General features: G+C 40.9%; 1 protein-coding gene across 2 annotated transcripts in view; it reads right to left on the reverse strand.

Annotated features, from left to right (window-relative positions):
• Positions 1-8,412: 8,412 nt before the first annotated feature.
• Positions 8,413-15,198, reverse strand: part of TEAD4 (TEA domain transcription factor 4) — a 68,571-nt gene continuing 61,785 nt past the window's right edge. For both annotated transcript variants that reach the window (XM_052701700.1, XM_052701699.1), the window contains 3 exons: positions 12,529-12,669; positions 10,966-11,118; positions 8,413-8,649 (listed from right to left, as the gene is read on the reverse strand). In XM_052701700.1, the coding sequence (XP_052557660.1) occupies positions 8,536-8,649; positions 10,966-11,118; positions 12,529-12,669 (408 nt within the window). In that variant the 3' untranslated portion in view covers positions 8,413-8,535. The remainder of the gene's footprint in view (positions 8,650-10,965; positions 11,119-12,528; positions 12,670-15,198) is intronic.

The following is a 15,198-nucleotide window of genomic DNA, read 5'->3' on the forward strand; positions in this document are numbered from 1 at the left end:
TCATTGACCACAACACTCTCTGCTCCCATGTCCCACACCTGAAGTAACCAGGCCAGTATAATTTCCTTTTTTTTTTTTTTTTTTTTTTTGTTTTTGGAACCATTGCACTTAGTCCCTCAATTCAGATGCCGTATAAGGGCAAACTGTTACATGGAGGTGTGTTTGAGCAGGGGGCTACTGATCAGGGGACATCCCCACTGGTCTACCCCGTAATTATTTTGGCTTTTCTTTTTGCATTACTTTTGCATTCATTAGGTTGAATCTGAAAGGGATCTGCCTCAAGTGAGTTTCTGAGATCCTAGTAATTTTTCCCTCTGGATCACCCAGATCCACTGATTAAGGGGTCTGGGTACTTTTCAACAAGATATTTTGAATTTGTTTTAAAAGGAAAGTTAAGCTTGATTTTTTTTCTCCATCAACACACTAAGCTGTTGTTCAAATTTCTCAGTGCTGTCATGCAGCAATTGATTCTCATTTCTTAATGTATTATTTGAAAGTTCCATGCAATTTAACACCATTAATAGTAGCCATACCACAGTGGATGCAGCTAGTTGTTGTTCTTTTGTAATTAGAAAGTCTTCACCCAATCAGTAGAAATATTCTGCCATGAGGGATAGGAATCGAAAAATATTTTCAGTATCTCACAAAGGGCACTATTTTTCCACTTTGATTCATAACAAGGGGATCCCGGAAATACCAGGATATGCCCTGACAGAATTTCATCGAGAGAGACAACTTTCTCCCCCTTGGCCCACTTGAAATTTTTTAAAATAAAGCTTTTTTATTATTATTATTATTTTTAATCTTATTTCATTACATTTGTGCGCTCCTGCCTGGCTTGCCAGATGTAAAAACAGCAGGAGCCATCTCAAATACATGCAATAAGAAAGAGTTACAAAAAAAAGGGTGCTCATCCATACCCAAAGATCTAGGCTTATAGGAAGACTACACAAAGGAGAGAATTGCAACAAGAGATCCTTCCTCAGTGGCAGTCAGCCCTTAAAATGAGGTCTAAAAGCAGTGGAGCCCAGATCCACCCTTTTTGGTCGCACGGGAGAATTGCCTTCATCTCTGCTTCTAGGATCCTCGAGGTCCCTTCCAACCCTGGCCATTCTGTGACTGATTAGGTCTTATCTTCAGGTGCTCAATCAGTGGTTCTGTGACTTGCAGATCCCATACATATAGGGACATATAAGGGACAATGATCCCTTTATTAAATCCCCTTCAAAGATAGCAAAAATTTTTAATAAATTAGAACAGGTGTTCCTAACTGAGGAAAGAGTAGTAACAGCATCTCCTGTAGCATGGTTGCTGATACTAATTATTAACAGGTATCATTCCTCTGAAGAATGACTGAAAAATGAAAACAAGTTCTAAAAAGCCAGGGTATGACAACTGGAAAAAAATTAAACTTCTGAAGGGACAAACTACCTCATCTTCAAATGGCATTTCCACTCTAAAATTAAGAGCTATAACATTGGAAGGTGTATTAGGTACCTGAAGGCCTCTGACTGAAGAATGATCCTGGGATGGAACAAAAGTATTCTGCCAGTTTTAGTGGAAGTGATGTCTGTGGCTGTATGCACAAATACCTTGCTTTGTAGAGAGAGCTGACCCTGGTAGCTTATCCTGTTTTTTTGCAAGGGCTTGTTTTGCAAGCAGGTGTTCCACTTGGGCTCTGTATCACATGTTGGCCACAAAGGTACAGCATGCAAGTGGAAAAATAAACCCTGCAGATTCTTGGGAGACTCTGCAGTGCAAGAGAAATAAAAGTATACTTTGAAGCAGGGGATACCCTGCTGGCACTACCTATTGAATCCACCACCAGCATGTTCCTTCTCTTTCTTTTTAAATGGTTTGCCATCTCTCAAGTTTTGGTAAGTAATAGTGCACTTGCTTAGGGAATTTCTGGTTGCTGCCTATGGGGATTACTGCCTGTGTGTGTGTGTGTGTGTGTGTGTGAGAGAGAGAGAGTGCATGTTGAATAAAACTCTGTGCTGCTCTGTGTGTGTAGTTTGCTTGCCTCTACTCCAGAGACATCTCGTCACTCATAACCAAACGTACTCTCAAATATAAGGGTAGAGGCACATCAGGAAGTTTGTGTACAAAGTTCAGATATTTCTGTAGATGTAAAAATTGCTGCAGTCCTTTACTACTTGCTTTTGGCACCACAAAGAAGATTAACCACACTAGCTGTCTTAGTTTCAGCTGGAATGGAATTGTGTTCTTCAGAATGTCTGATACGATGCTATATTTTGGTTCTAGGAAAAAAACAACTTAGTAACTCACTGACATTTATAGTTGCCTGCTAAGCCAAGGCCGCTCACAGTGAAGAGCCCAATGAGATGGGAAGGAACAGAATTCGGACAGCTGACTTCGTGGAAGGGAATGAGAGTTCATCTTGATCTCTTCTGCTGCTCAGGTGGCAAGCTGTGCTTTGAGCAGGGGGTAGTGAGCAATTGCTTGCATGTCAATTATTTTATATATATATATATATAATATATATACACACACTATATATATACACACACACACACATACAGAAATATGTAGAAAATATCTTCCTTTTTCTTTTCTCTATCTTGGTAAATAGGTTTATCTCAACCCATGACTTCTAATTTTTTTTTTAATTCTTTCCACCCCGGGAAGGAAGGGAGGGAGTGAATGACTGTGTGGTGCTTAGCCACTTGTTGGGAGAAACTACATTGCTATAACCCTGCACAGTCCTTAGTAACAGACTCTTGGGAGTACAAGGTCTGCAAGTTTAGGAGGAAAAAGATTATTCATATGAACAAATGCATACATTAACTCCTCTTCCAATAACATGAACAAAATCATATTTCCCCAGCTCTGACTTGATAGCATCATCTTTGCTATTCTCTTTACCCACATCCCTTAATTCTCTCTCATGGTTCTGTATTAGATGCAGGTCATGAGCAGCAAAGTGCATGATAGAGTGGGTATCGTGTCAGTATTTTCTCAGTGTCATGAAGAAACATTCTGTAATGGACCTCCTATGTGTAGATAGAAACCTGCATTTGGGCAGTTACAACAAAGAAACTGGTGTACAATAACTTAATGAAGAAGTAAATTACTTAGATCCTCTTCCACATCAAATTGATTGTCCAAGCCAACTGTGATTTTAGAGGTGTAGATTTATGTGTGGCAAGGCTAGTACTGGTGCAGCCTGTGCTTACCTGAGAAATTGTATCTGCATATGAAGAGCACCCAGCAGGTCTTTACACAGCCACATTCTGGTCTTCTGTTAAGATGAAAATTGTCAGGACCAGTTACACACCAGGCCAAATAAACCCTTAATAGGGCCTTGCATCACAAGGTACTAATGGTAGTTTTTACAATCTTCTATAGACAGTGAAATATTCATCCTCTGGTGTATGTCTTCATATAACTGAATGGGAAGAACTGAGACTTTCATCTGACACGCATATTCAATTCTGGCACTGGCATTTGATATTTGTACATCCAACGCATGGCAGTTAGTTCTGTTCTGTACAATTTGGGATCATACTCTATAGCTTTCCATGATGGTGCAACTGTGTCTGCAGACAAGGGAAAAACCACTGATATCATTTACCTGGTCGTAAAGCTTTTGATACGGTCCTTCATAACATCTTTCTCTCCAAATTGAAAATTTGACAGATGGACTGTTCAGTGGATAGGGAACTGTTTGCATTGAGAATGATGGTTGAAGTCCCCATGTCCAGACAGAGATTAGTGCTAATTGATGTCCGTCTGGGATCAGTACTGGAACTGTTGCTCATTAATACCTTCCTGTACAACCAATAGGTGTACAAAAGTTAGGCTTAGTAAGATCATAGTGATAGAAAGATAATAAAAATAAATTGATATGCTAACCAGTGTTCTAGGCTTACAGTAAACTCCACAAGGAGCAATCTCCAAAAAGAGATCCTTCCTCAGTGGTAATCAGCACTTATATGGGATCTGGGAGAGGTGGAGCCACGCTCCACCTCTTCCGGTAACACAAGTGAATTGCCTTCACCTGTGCTCCTGTGGCTGACTCATTGCTTGCCTCAGGTGATCAATCAGAGGTTCAGGCTGAGATCAACGGTTCACATACACTTCCTCAATTATGTTGACAGCGGCACTGCTGCACCTGCAGCAAGTTTCCAGATGACGCCAAGCTGCATTCTGTGGTCAGCATGCATAAGGAATGCTATCCAGAAAGACCTAGATAGGCTCAAGCAGTAGGCTCAGGAGAACCTCATGAGGTTCAACAAAACCAAGTACAAGGTCTTGCACCTGTGTCATAGATACCCCAACTATCAATACAAGGTAGGGGACAAAAAGGTGGAACACAGCCCTGCCAAGAAGGACCTGATAGCACTCTTTCAGTATCTAAATGAGGGCGATAATAATAAATAAATGAACCTACTCTCGTGTTTGTTGTGATGGAACAGGAGGAAATGATTTCAGACTAAGTGAGGGAAGATTTAGACTGGACACAAGGAAAAAGTTTTTTACAACGAGGATGGTAAAGCACTAGAGCAGGTTGCCCAGACGTGGTGGATGCCCTGTCCTTTATGACATGCATGATCAGGCTGGATGGGACCCTCTCTGAGCAACCTGGTCTAGCTGTAAATATCCTTGTTTGTTGCAGAGAGGTTGGACTAGATGACCTTTAAGGTCCCTTCCAACTGAAACCAATGATTCTATGGTTCTACAACTCCTCAAAACTTTCAAGCAATGACTACCTTTCTGATAGTTCACTTTTCATGTACCATCTGTCTCATGTTTTTTGTTGGCTAGAATTTTTTTTTAAGGACATTTTAATTTATATTTCAAATCATTCTTAGAATTTTATTCTCATAGTTTTTGTTTGTTTTAGTCCCATTCAAACTACTCCAATACATACTCAATTTACTAAATTGTCCTTTAGTATTATCTGCAGACTAAGTTACCCTGATACTTTCTCTCTCCTTCAAGTCACTCATTAGTCTATCAAATATGTTTAAACATCTATACTGATCTTTTCAGTACACCCTCTCTTCAGTTAACAGTCATCTGCCATCTTTGTTTATGGCCTTTAGTCCTTTGCTTTTCATCTAACTGCTGACAGCTTAACCAGCAAAAATACATACTTCAGATAAAAATTTTGTGAGAGGAATTCCATATTAAATTTTTCCCATAGTAAACTTAGAATCACAGAATGGCTTGAGCTGGAACAGATGCTTAAGGATCAATGAGTTCCCCTCCCTGCCCTGGCATGGGACACCTGGCACCTTTCACTAGATCAGATTGCTCAAAGTCCCACTCAACCCAACTCTGAACATTTCTAGCAATGGGACATCCACTACCTCTCTCTCCCTTCTGTTATCTAACCAATCCCATAGGAAAAAAAAAATCTTCCTTATATCCAACATAAATCTATCCTCTTTTAGTTTAAAACCAATGCCCCATGCCCCATTAATACAGTCCCTGGTAAAGAGTCTCTCCTCATCTTTTTTGTAGGCTGTTTATGTATTGGAAGGCCACAGTGATGTCTTACTGGAGTCTTTTCTTCTCTAGGCTAAAAAAATAAAAAAGCCAACAACTCTCTCAGTCAGTCTTCATAGGAGAGGTACTCCAGCCCTCTGATCATCTTTATTACCCTCTTTGGAATCTACTCTGACTGTCTGTGTCTTTCTTGTTCTGGGAACCCCAGATCTAGTACTCCAGGTGAGGTCTCATGACAGCAGAGTACTGGGGAGAATCACCTCCCTCAGCCTCCTGAACATATTTCTTTTGATGCAGAATATGATTGTCATCCTGGTCTGCAAGCACATATTGCACATTCATATCCAATTGTTCCCAGTTTTTCATCCACCAGTATCTCCAAGACATTCCCTGCAGAACTGCACCTAATCAGTTCATCACCAAGTCAGTGTTGGTATGAGGGATTGTCTCAACCCAAGTGCAGGACCTTCTATATAGTCTTCTTGAATTTTATGAGGATTATTCAAGCCCACTCCTCAAGCCTGTCAATATCATTCTGGATGGCATTCCTTTCTTTAGAAATGTCAGCTGCACCTCTCCGCTTGCTGTTATCCACTAACTTGCACTTGATCCCACCGTCCACGTCATGGATAAAGTTCTAAAGACATCAGTCCCAATACAGACACCACTTGAGAGTCACCACTAGACCTGGACATTGAGCAACTGACTATGACCCTTCAGACACTGACATCCAGCCAATTCCTTATCCACTGAACAGGCCATCCATCAAATCCGTGTCTCTCCAATTTAGAGACTAGGATGTTCTGGAGGGACCGTATCAAAAGCTTTACACAAGTCAAGCTAGACAATGTCCATTGCTCTTCCCTTGTACACCAGTACTGTCATTCTCTCATATAAGGCCATGTGGTTAGTCAGGCATGATTCACTCTTTGTGAAGCCATGTTGGATGTATTCAGTCACCTCCCCATAGAATTAATAGTTTAAGGAAGAGCAGCTTTCAGGGCTTTGCATGTTACTAGAATGGTGTACTTGCACTGTAGAGCTTTCAGAAGTTGTGAAACTCTGGCTAGAAGATACAGGGAAAATTAAGACAAGACTGCTCAAGACTGAATGTACTTTAGTAAAGCAAATATCTGCAGATGAGTGTTATCAGTGGAAGAGCCTAGACAACTTTTCTGCCAGTGACGAATATATGTCATAGCTTCTCATCAGTAATAGGCTTGGTGAATATGTTAAATTAATGAGTGGCTTCTTTCTATTAAATAAGTTATACTGTTGTAGAAAGGGCTGGAGGTGTAGGTGGGAGAGATGTCCTGCACAATGTTTTCTCTCTCATTCCAAGTAAATCCAGTCAGGTCATAGAATCATAGAATTGGTCAGTTTGGAAAAGACCTTTAAGGTCAATGAGTCTAACCACAACCTAATCAAACTACCCTAATTCTAACAACCCTCCACTGAATCATGGCCCTGAGCACCACATCCAAACGGTTTTTAAACACATTCAGGGAGAGTGATTCTAAAGCCTTCCTGGGGAACCTATTCTAGTGCAAAACAGTCCTTTCTGTAAAGAAGTGTTTCCTAATATCCAACCTCAACTTACCCTGGTGCAGCTTGAGGCCATTTCCCCTCGTCCTGTCACCTGTGAGAAGAAACCAACCCCACTCTCACTGTAAGCACATGTCAGATATTGGAAGAGCGCAGTACTGTCTCCCCTCAGCCTCTGGTTCCCCAGACTAAACAGCTCCAGTTCCTTCTGTTGCTTCTCGAAGGGCATATTCTCCAAGCCCTTCACAAGCCTTCTTGCCCTTCTTTGGAATTGCTTGGGCACCTCCAAGTCCTTTCTGTACTGAGGTGCCCAAAACTGAACACAGTACTAGAGATGAGGCCTCACCAGTGTCGAGTACAGGGGCAGGATTACTTCCCTAGTCCTGCTCACCACTCCATTCCTGATACAAGCCAGGATGCTACTGGCCTTCTTGGCCACCTGGGCACACTGCTGGCTCATATTCAGCTGTCTGTCCATCAGTACACCAAGGTCCCTTTCTGTCAGGCAGTTTTCCAGCCACTCCTCCCCAAGCCTGTAGGGCTGCCTGGGGTTGTTTTGCCCAAAATGCAGGACTTGATACTTGGCCCTATTGAAACTCATGCAGTTGGCCTTGGCCCATTGATCCAGTCTATCTAGGTTCCTCTGTAGTGCCCTTCTCCCCTCAGGCTACTAAAACATTTTACATATACCCTCACATAGTTTTCAGGGGAATCTGTTCCGTAGTTTTATCAGGCACCAAGGTGAGGCTAACTGGTAGTTAATTCCTGCATTTTCCTTTTTAACTCTTTCTAAAAACAAATGTTATATTTCCGCTTTTCCAGTCACTGGGGACTTCACTTCACCAATGCTTTTCAAATACAATGGACTGTGACTTAGCAAACTTCAGCTACCACTTCTCTCAATACTCCAAGGTGAATTTCATCATGTTCTGTGTTTTGTAGCTGAGAGTGTGCTCTGTCGGGAAGTATTACTGTGCATGTTGTAGTTTCCATGGAAAAAATAGGAAGCATTACTTTCAGTGCAACCTATCAAAATGTAAGCATGCCTGTGTGTGTGTTGACCTCCAGAGGAATGTATGTGAGTGCACACACTGTGATCAGACATAGCATACACCTAGCCAAGCTGTATGTTTGTGGTCCAGCTTGTGAATGCTGCCACCACTGCCATTACTGTATGTATATCACTCCTTCTATGTCTACAATCACATCTGATGTGTGCTTTAAGGGCTGGATTGCAGAATGTGAAGAATACATTCCAGAGAATGCTGTTTAAGTGAAACTCTTAAGCGATTATTTGACTGCTTCTTTGACTCTAAGCCTTTCCACCATTTGCACAAACCTGGAGATACATACTTATTTGCCACTGTGAATCATAAAATAGATTGGAGGTGCTTTTCTGAAAATACACAGTATCTGCAGTTTATTTTTCAATTTGGTGAAAAGAGACAAGGGATTTTCAAGCACAGACTTTTTCCTCAGACATGCATCTCATGGATGACTCAGCGCAGATAGTCTCTAGTCCTTCACCAGTCGGTAGATGTGATGCTGGGCACCATGGTCACTAGCTGACACCTCAAAAACATATGCTATGCACAGCAAGGTCTCCTGTGTGTCCCTGTTTGTCACAACCTAGACAGAAAAGGAGAAAAAGCTGAGATCATATCTGCTATTACACTGCTTGCTCATTTTAACACAGAGAGCAAAATCAGTAGTAAGAAAAGAACAGAATTCTCCACAGGAATCACACATAGCTCAATCATCACATCTCCCAATCTATGTGCTCACACAACCAAGCAAAGCACTTCTACAATGCTGGGGCTACAATGCAATGAAAAGATAGGGAGATGAGCAGAATCTACTGAGGATGAAAGAAAGTTGTCACCAAGCAGTGACCAACCAATACGCAAATCTGCTATTCCCCAGCTCCCTGATGTTAGAGATTTCAGCAGAGAGAAGGGATTTCCAAAAAAAAAAAAAAAGAAAAAGAAAAAAGTTTTTGCTCTGCTTGTTGTGTTTAGAGTGGCCACCTTCTGTGACACACCCATTCCTGTTCCTGCATTGGTATACCACAGCCATGACCAGTTCTTTCCCATCATCTGATCCTGCTTATTAGAGGTAAACATAGATAATGAGAATTAGATTGTATCTCATTTTACAGGAGACTGACACATTTGAAACTTTTACATCTCCCATTCCATCCAAACAAAATACTGTACCCAGAGCTCTTAGCTGAGCTTTCCTCTCTCTGTCACCACACATTTTTACACATTCTTGTAATCTGGGTTTGTGCCTGGCTAAAGCTTCATGCAGTTCTCTCCTGTTGGAAAAGACTTTTTCTTCAGCTGTAGTACCAACTTAATTGCAGAAGAAAAGCATAGCTGGAGGCTTGCTCTGTACCAAAGCCCGACCATTCTTGTAAAAATAGAAGGAAAAGAGCTTCTCAAACTCATGAATAACTGTTTCCTTCATTTTGGCCTATTGTTTTCTTTTCTTACTTCATGACTTTTTTTGCAATTAAACTAAGCCTTCTTCTTTCTGCAGGTATTTCTGAGTTATGGCGAGACATCAGGGACTTTTGGTAATACTGTGCTCTGAAATCTTGGAAGGCTTGATACAAAACAATTTGCAAATCAAGATTTCAGCTCCCCAGTCAATGTGTAAAATTTCCAGCCCATTGCTCAGGATTGCAAGACTACAAACACAGTATATAAAACACTGAGCTAGCAACCATATTAGATACATCTCTCTGTGACAGGAGATAAAGAAAGCACATGAGATTATTCACTGCCCCGGAGGGGCTAACTTTACACCAGTCTTTGGTGTGACTGAGGAAAGATGCAGGCAGAAAGCAGTTACAGCATTTCTCTGCATTCACACACATTTTCAAACTTTCCCTGCTCAAACCATACTTCTGCTCATCTAAAAACAAAAACAAAAACAAATCCTTTATGCCTTTATACTCCTTTTTAATTCTACATGCTGAAGAGCTTAATAGAAACATAGAAGAGTAAAGCCTTTTTGCCTCATACTCTGCGAGATATAAGGACATCATTAAGCTTGTATTATAGCTGAGATTCCTTTGCCACAGTACAGAGTAATGAGTTGCCTGAAGTCCTACAAACATCTTCAGAGGATGGGATGAACACTACTCTATTTCCCTTCTTTGATACAGTCTCCAGAATCAACTCCGCTCACCCAGCCTCAGGTTCTTTTTGGTAAAGATCTGCAACGCATCTTGCTGAGGTTAAAACTCATGGTCAACTAGGAGAATCCATTTTTTAAGATGACTTTGCCCTCTTCCCAAATTTGGCTGCATCTGAGCCTGGAAAGACTAATAGTATAACATAGACACTGATGCAATCTAGTTATGGCAGCCTTGCAGTACTGCCCTACCAAGGAGTTGCAGTGATTGATTCATGAAGGTTTTCTCTAACATGCCTCTTCCTTTTACTTCCCTCAGTATTCTTTTCAGATTCTGGACATTTTTGAGGAAACATGCATTTTAATTCCAGCTGATATGAGTGAAGAACTCTCACTGTGACAAAATTTTAAGGCCACTTAACAGTGTTTTTGCTTTCCTTTTTTTTTATTTTTAACCTTGTGTAAAGAACCAACACACAGAAAGAATAAACATACACATCCAGTAGTGGAATGAGCACTTCCTTCGCTATGACCACTGCATCCTTTTCCTTCCCATATCTCTCTGGCTTATTAATTTTCCCTTTATCTTTCTTTTTTTCTCTCTCTTACTGGAGGTCTGCTGTTTCTCTACATGAGCTAAGATCTCCCATGTTCCTGTCTTGAGGTATAGTACAACACTTGAGAAATATCAAGTACAGCTTGATGCTGAGCTGAAAAAGGAAATCTGCTTAGACTCACAAGAGAGAACTCTTGCATGAGGCTTACATGTTTCCAAGTTCCAAGGAAAACAGTTCTAAGTCCCACCTGTAAGATAGTAAAGTTCTCCAGCACACTGTTCATCATATACTTCTCAGGAAGGTGCTTGAGTTTATGAATGAAATTTATCATGTATTCACAGAGAGGAGAACGATGAATGCGATAGGAATAGTGTCCATTTTCGTAGTGTGCATACTCTGTCTGCAATTTAGAACAGAAAAGGGACTTACAAGGTTAATGCTATCACATCAGTAACAGTCATATAAACAAACTCCAAACAGAAAAATTATGACTTTTTCAAGTCATTTTACTAACAATAATGAGCTGATCAATCTACAGTTGTAGATTAATCTGATTTGTCTACAGTTCTCTGTACAAGAGAAGACCTCAGTCTTCCTGAGCCCAACAATTTTTTCAGCTTGTTTTCTTTTCTCTTGAGAACAGAAATACCAGCTTATGAGTAGCAAACTGCCAAGAAACTATGAAAGGAAACTTAGAGGAGCAGGCCACTTGTCAGCTATGATATGGTATGCATCTCTGCTAGAAAAAAAAATTAAGTGTGAATAAATTGGAGAAGTCAAAAACTGCTGCTTCAGCAAGACCAGGAGGCTCCTAGTGATAGTGGTAACTATGCTCAGGATGCGTCATGCCTGGAAAGGACTAAGGCCTTTTGCACCTCTGAGAGAGAATACAGCATCTTTGCTATCCTTTAGGAGAATGTTTGGCCAATGTTACACAGAGGGATTTTTTTGTTAACATTCACATCTTAGCTTCTAAATATTTCATCTTCCTTTGAATAGAAACTGATGTTGGTTTGTATCATGATTTTTAAATGCCCTTTCTCTCCTTTCTCTCCTTTCACCACAACAGCTTGACCTCTTTTCTCATGCACTATGATAGCTTTTCTTGATCTACATTGTCCCATCATATGCAAATCCATAGCCAGATTCCAGATACATTTCTCATATGACTGGAGATGCTTTTTGGGAAATAATGTAGCTTGACCTGACTGCTGACAACAGAATATGTGGAGTTCTGCACACAGATGCTCCCTCTGCATCTAAAAGCTCCTTGAAAAAAACAACAGGACAAAGCAAGTCAAAGCAGGTCTCAGCAGCTGAACGTAGCATTAGAAAGAATTTCTTCAATGCCACATATACATATAATTATGCTACTAGAACTGCAAATATGCAAGCACTAAAACAAGCCTCATAAAATCACAACTCCATATTCTATAAATGGTCACAGTCTATAGTCACAGACTATAGTCTATAGATGATCAATTTTCACCTTTCGGGACTAAGTAAATCCAGATTTCCTAGCTTTTCTTTGCTCCACAAGAAGTCCAGAAAATCACCAACACTTCAGAAACTGAGATTTAAGGAAAAAACATCAAATACTATCATATCTTCCATTGAGTCCTGAAAAATGCCATGCTGGAGGCTGAAGCAATTTTATAACTTCATGTCTCAGAAATAATAATCTATGGCATCCATCTCCCTGGTGAGAAGTATGGGCTATATTTACCTTTAGATATATTCAGCATACAGATACTTGAAATAATAGAATAGCAGTCAGAGAGAACCTTGTACAAAGGCGCCTGCTCCTTACCTCCACTTTCTCCACTACCTGCTTTCCAAAGGAACACACTTTAGTGGAACAGGTAATGACCATGTTTTCTGGGCTCTCATATTGGCTGGAAACACCATAGAAAGATCTGGATTCATCTTCAATATTGGTGTTCAAATCAGCCTGTCAAAAAAAAAAAAAAAAAAAAAAGGAACAAAAAACAGATGGTTATCAAGTACCCGTGTGGTGGCTTTTTTTGCCATGAACTAAAGTAGTCTTCTTTAGCCAGAAGTTTCCAAAGATCCAAAATATATTGATATGCATCAAGATAGCAGTAGAAATCTGAAGAGTATGTATTAAAATCTAGTTTGCACTTCAGAAAATGTTGGTGGAAATTTGCATATATTTGGGGGGAAATTGAACATTAAAAATGTACAACACAGTCTCTTACCTTAGCTGATATTTATCACTTGGTCAGTGCCAGGACAACGTGAAGGTAAACAAAGCATGTGGAGAGCAAATAAGAGGGCATTGTAAAGTCAAAGCAATGCAACAGGATAGACTGGAGTGCCTCACTTAGGAAGAAAAATAAGGGTGCAGTAACTGTAATAAAGCTCTTCCACTCTGAAGATGCATAGAAAGATACAGAATAGGGAGAAGGAATATGTGAGTGCACACACATTAGCCTCAGGTGTTATTTATACAATGATATGAATAATGTAAGTAAATAAGGTGCAACATAAAGAATGTACTTTCTTCATGGATCCAGTCTATTTCCACCTGAATAGAAACCCATCTTCATTAGCAGCCAGTTTCAAATGTCTGTGTCAAAGTTTGGCAAACAGAAGTCTTGTGTTGGGAACTAGCTCCTTAAAATCTGGTTCTTTGAAGTTTCCACCAGGGGGCATTCAACTATGAAAAAAGAAGTGATAGTCGCTCTGAAAACAAAGGGCGTGTACAAATGTGCAACTTGGCTTCCTCCCTTTCAAAACTAGGAGAGTATAGCTTCTCTGTACTCTGTGAGCCTCGCTGCTAACTTACTTCAGCAGAAAAGTAATTATCATTTCCCATAGGCTATTTCAGCCTATTCTGTTCTTCATCATGAACTTGCTTACCATGAGACAGTACTGTTAACTTATTCCTCTGAGGTGGCAATTTCACAAGAGATGTTAGTCAGTCTACCCCTCTGCTGCTGATAGAAAGTGCCAATCCAGCCTTCTCCCCCGATCTGTACCCACATAAGCCTGCTGCTACCCTTGTGCTACCATTAGCAATTGTACAGCTCTGTGACTAAAGGAGAAAGCTAATTGCAGCCAAAAGAGTTTTTAAATTTTGTTCTAGTTTCCATAAGGTAGTTTCCAGTAAGACAAGAAAGCCCATTTTGATCCTTACAAGGGTTAGAAGATGTGAGAACACATACACAGAAGGTGAGAGCACAAAGAGTGCCTATGTTGATGGCAACCCATACTCAGGATGGATCTTGGAAAACTGTATCTCATAGGTATATTTTGATGATTATCAGGCTGGTCCTTTCACCAGCACAGAGTAGTCTCAATGCCCTCTTGTTCCTCTTGCACTGGGACAAACTTTTGTGTAGCTGTATTACAAAACTCACTGAGGAACCCATAGAACCATAGAATCATAAAATGGTTTAGGTTGGAAGGGATGTTTAAGATCATCCAGTTCCAACCCTCTTGCTATAGGCAGGGGCACCTCCCACTAGACCAGAGTGCTCAAAGTTTCATTCAGCTTGGCCCTGAATGCTTCCAGAGAGGGAGCATCCATAACCTTGCTGGCAACCTATTCCAGTGTCTCACCATCCTCACAGCAAAGAATTTCTTCCTAATATCTAGTCTAAGCCTACCCTCTTCCAGTTTAAAATCATTTTCCCTTTTTACATGGCCTTATAAAAAATCTCTCCCCAACTTTTCTATAGACTCCCTTCAGGCACTGGAAGGCCACTAAAAGGATCCCCCAATCCTTCTCATTTAGGCTGAAGAACCCCAGCTCTCTTAGCCTGTCCTTGTACGAGAGGTACTCAAGCCCTCCTCTGGACCCACTCCAACAGCTTGATGTCCTTATGTTTCAGGCCCCAGAACTGGATGCAGTACTCCAGATGGAGTCTCACAGGAACAGAGTAGAGAGGCAGAATCACCTCCCTCAACTGGCTGGTCACACTTCTCTTGATGCAACCCAGGATATGGTTGGCATTCTGGGCTGCAAGCACACATTGCCAACTCACGCTGAATCATTCATCAACCGACACCTCCAAACCCATCTTCTCAGAGCTGCTTTCAAGCCATTATCCACCCAACCCATATCTGTGCTTGAGATTGCCCCAATCCAGATGTAGAATCTTGCACTTGACCTTGTTGAACTTCATGAGGTTGGCACGGGCTCACCGGTCCCAGCATCAAATCCTGAGGAATGCCACTCCTCACTGGTCTTCGCTTGGACATTGAGCTGTCAACTACAACATTCTGAGTGTGACCATGGAGCCAATTCCTTTTCCAGCAAGTGATCCATCCATTAAATCCATTTTATATTTTGAAACAATGGCTGGAGGAAGACTGGAACCTTTTACATTGTCAGTGGTCACCAGAAAGATTGTAAGGCAGTGTTATGCTCCCATGGTTTGTCTAAGCTTGAGCAGTATATGTGGATAAATCCAGACTAGCTTTTACCTTGTAAAAAGGTGTGAACTGGAATGAG

Source organism: Tympanuchus pallidicinctus, unplaced genomic scaffold (genome assembly GCF_026119805.1).
Source record: "Tympanuchus pallidicinctus isolate F22 unplaced genomic scaffold, pur_lepc_1.0 scaffold40, whole genome shotgun sequence".
NCBI classification, from domain to species: domain Eukaryota; kingdom Metazoa; phylum Chordata; class Aves; order Galliformes; family Phasianidae; genus Tympanuchus; species Tympanuchus pallidicinctus.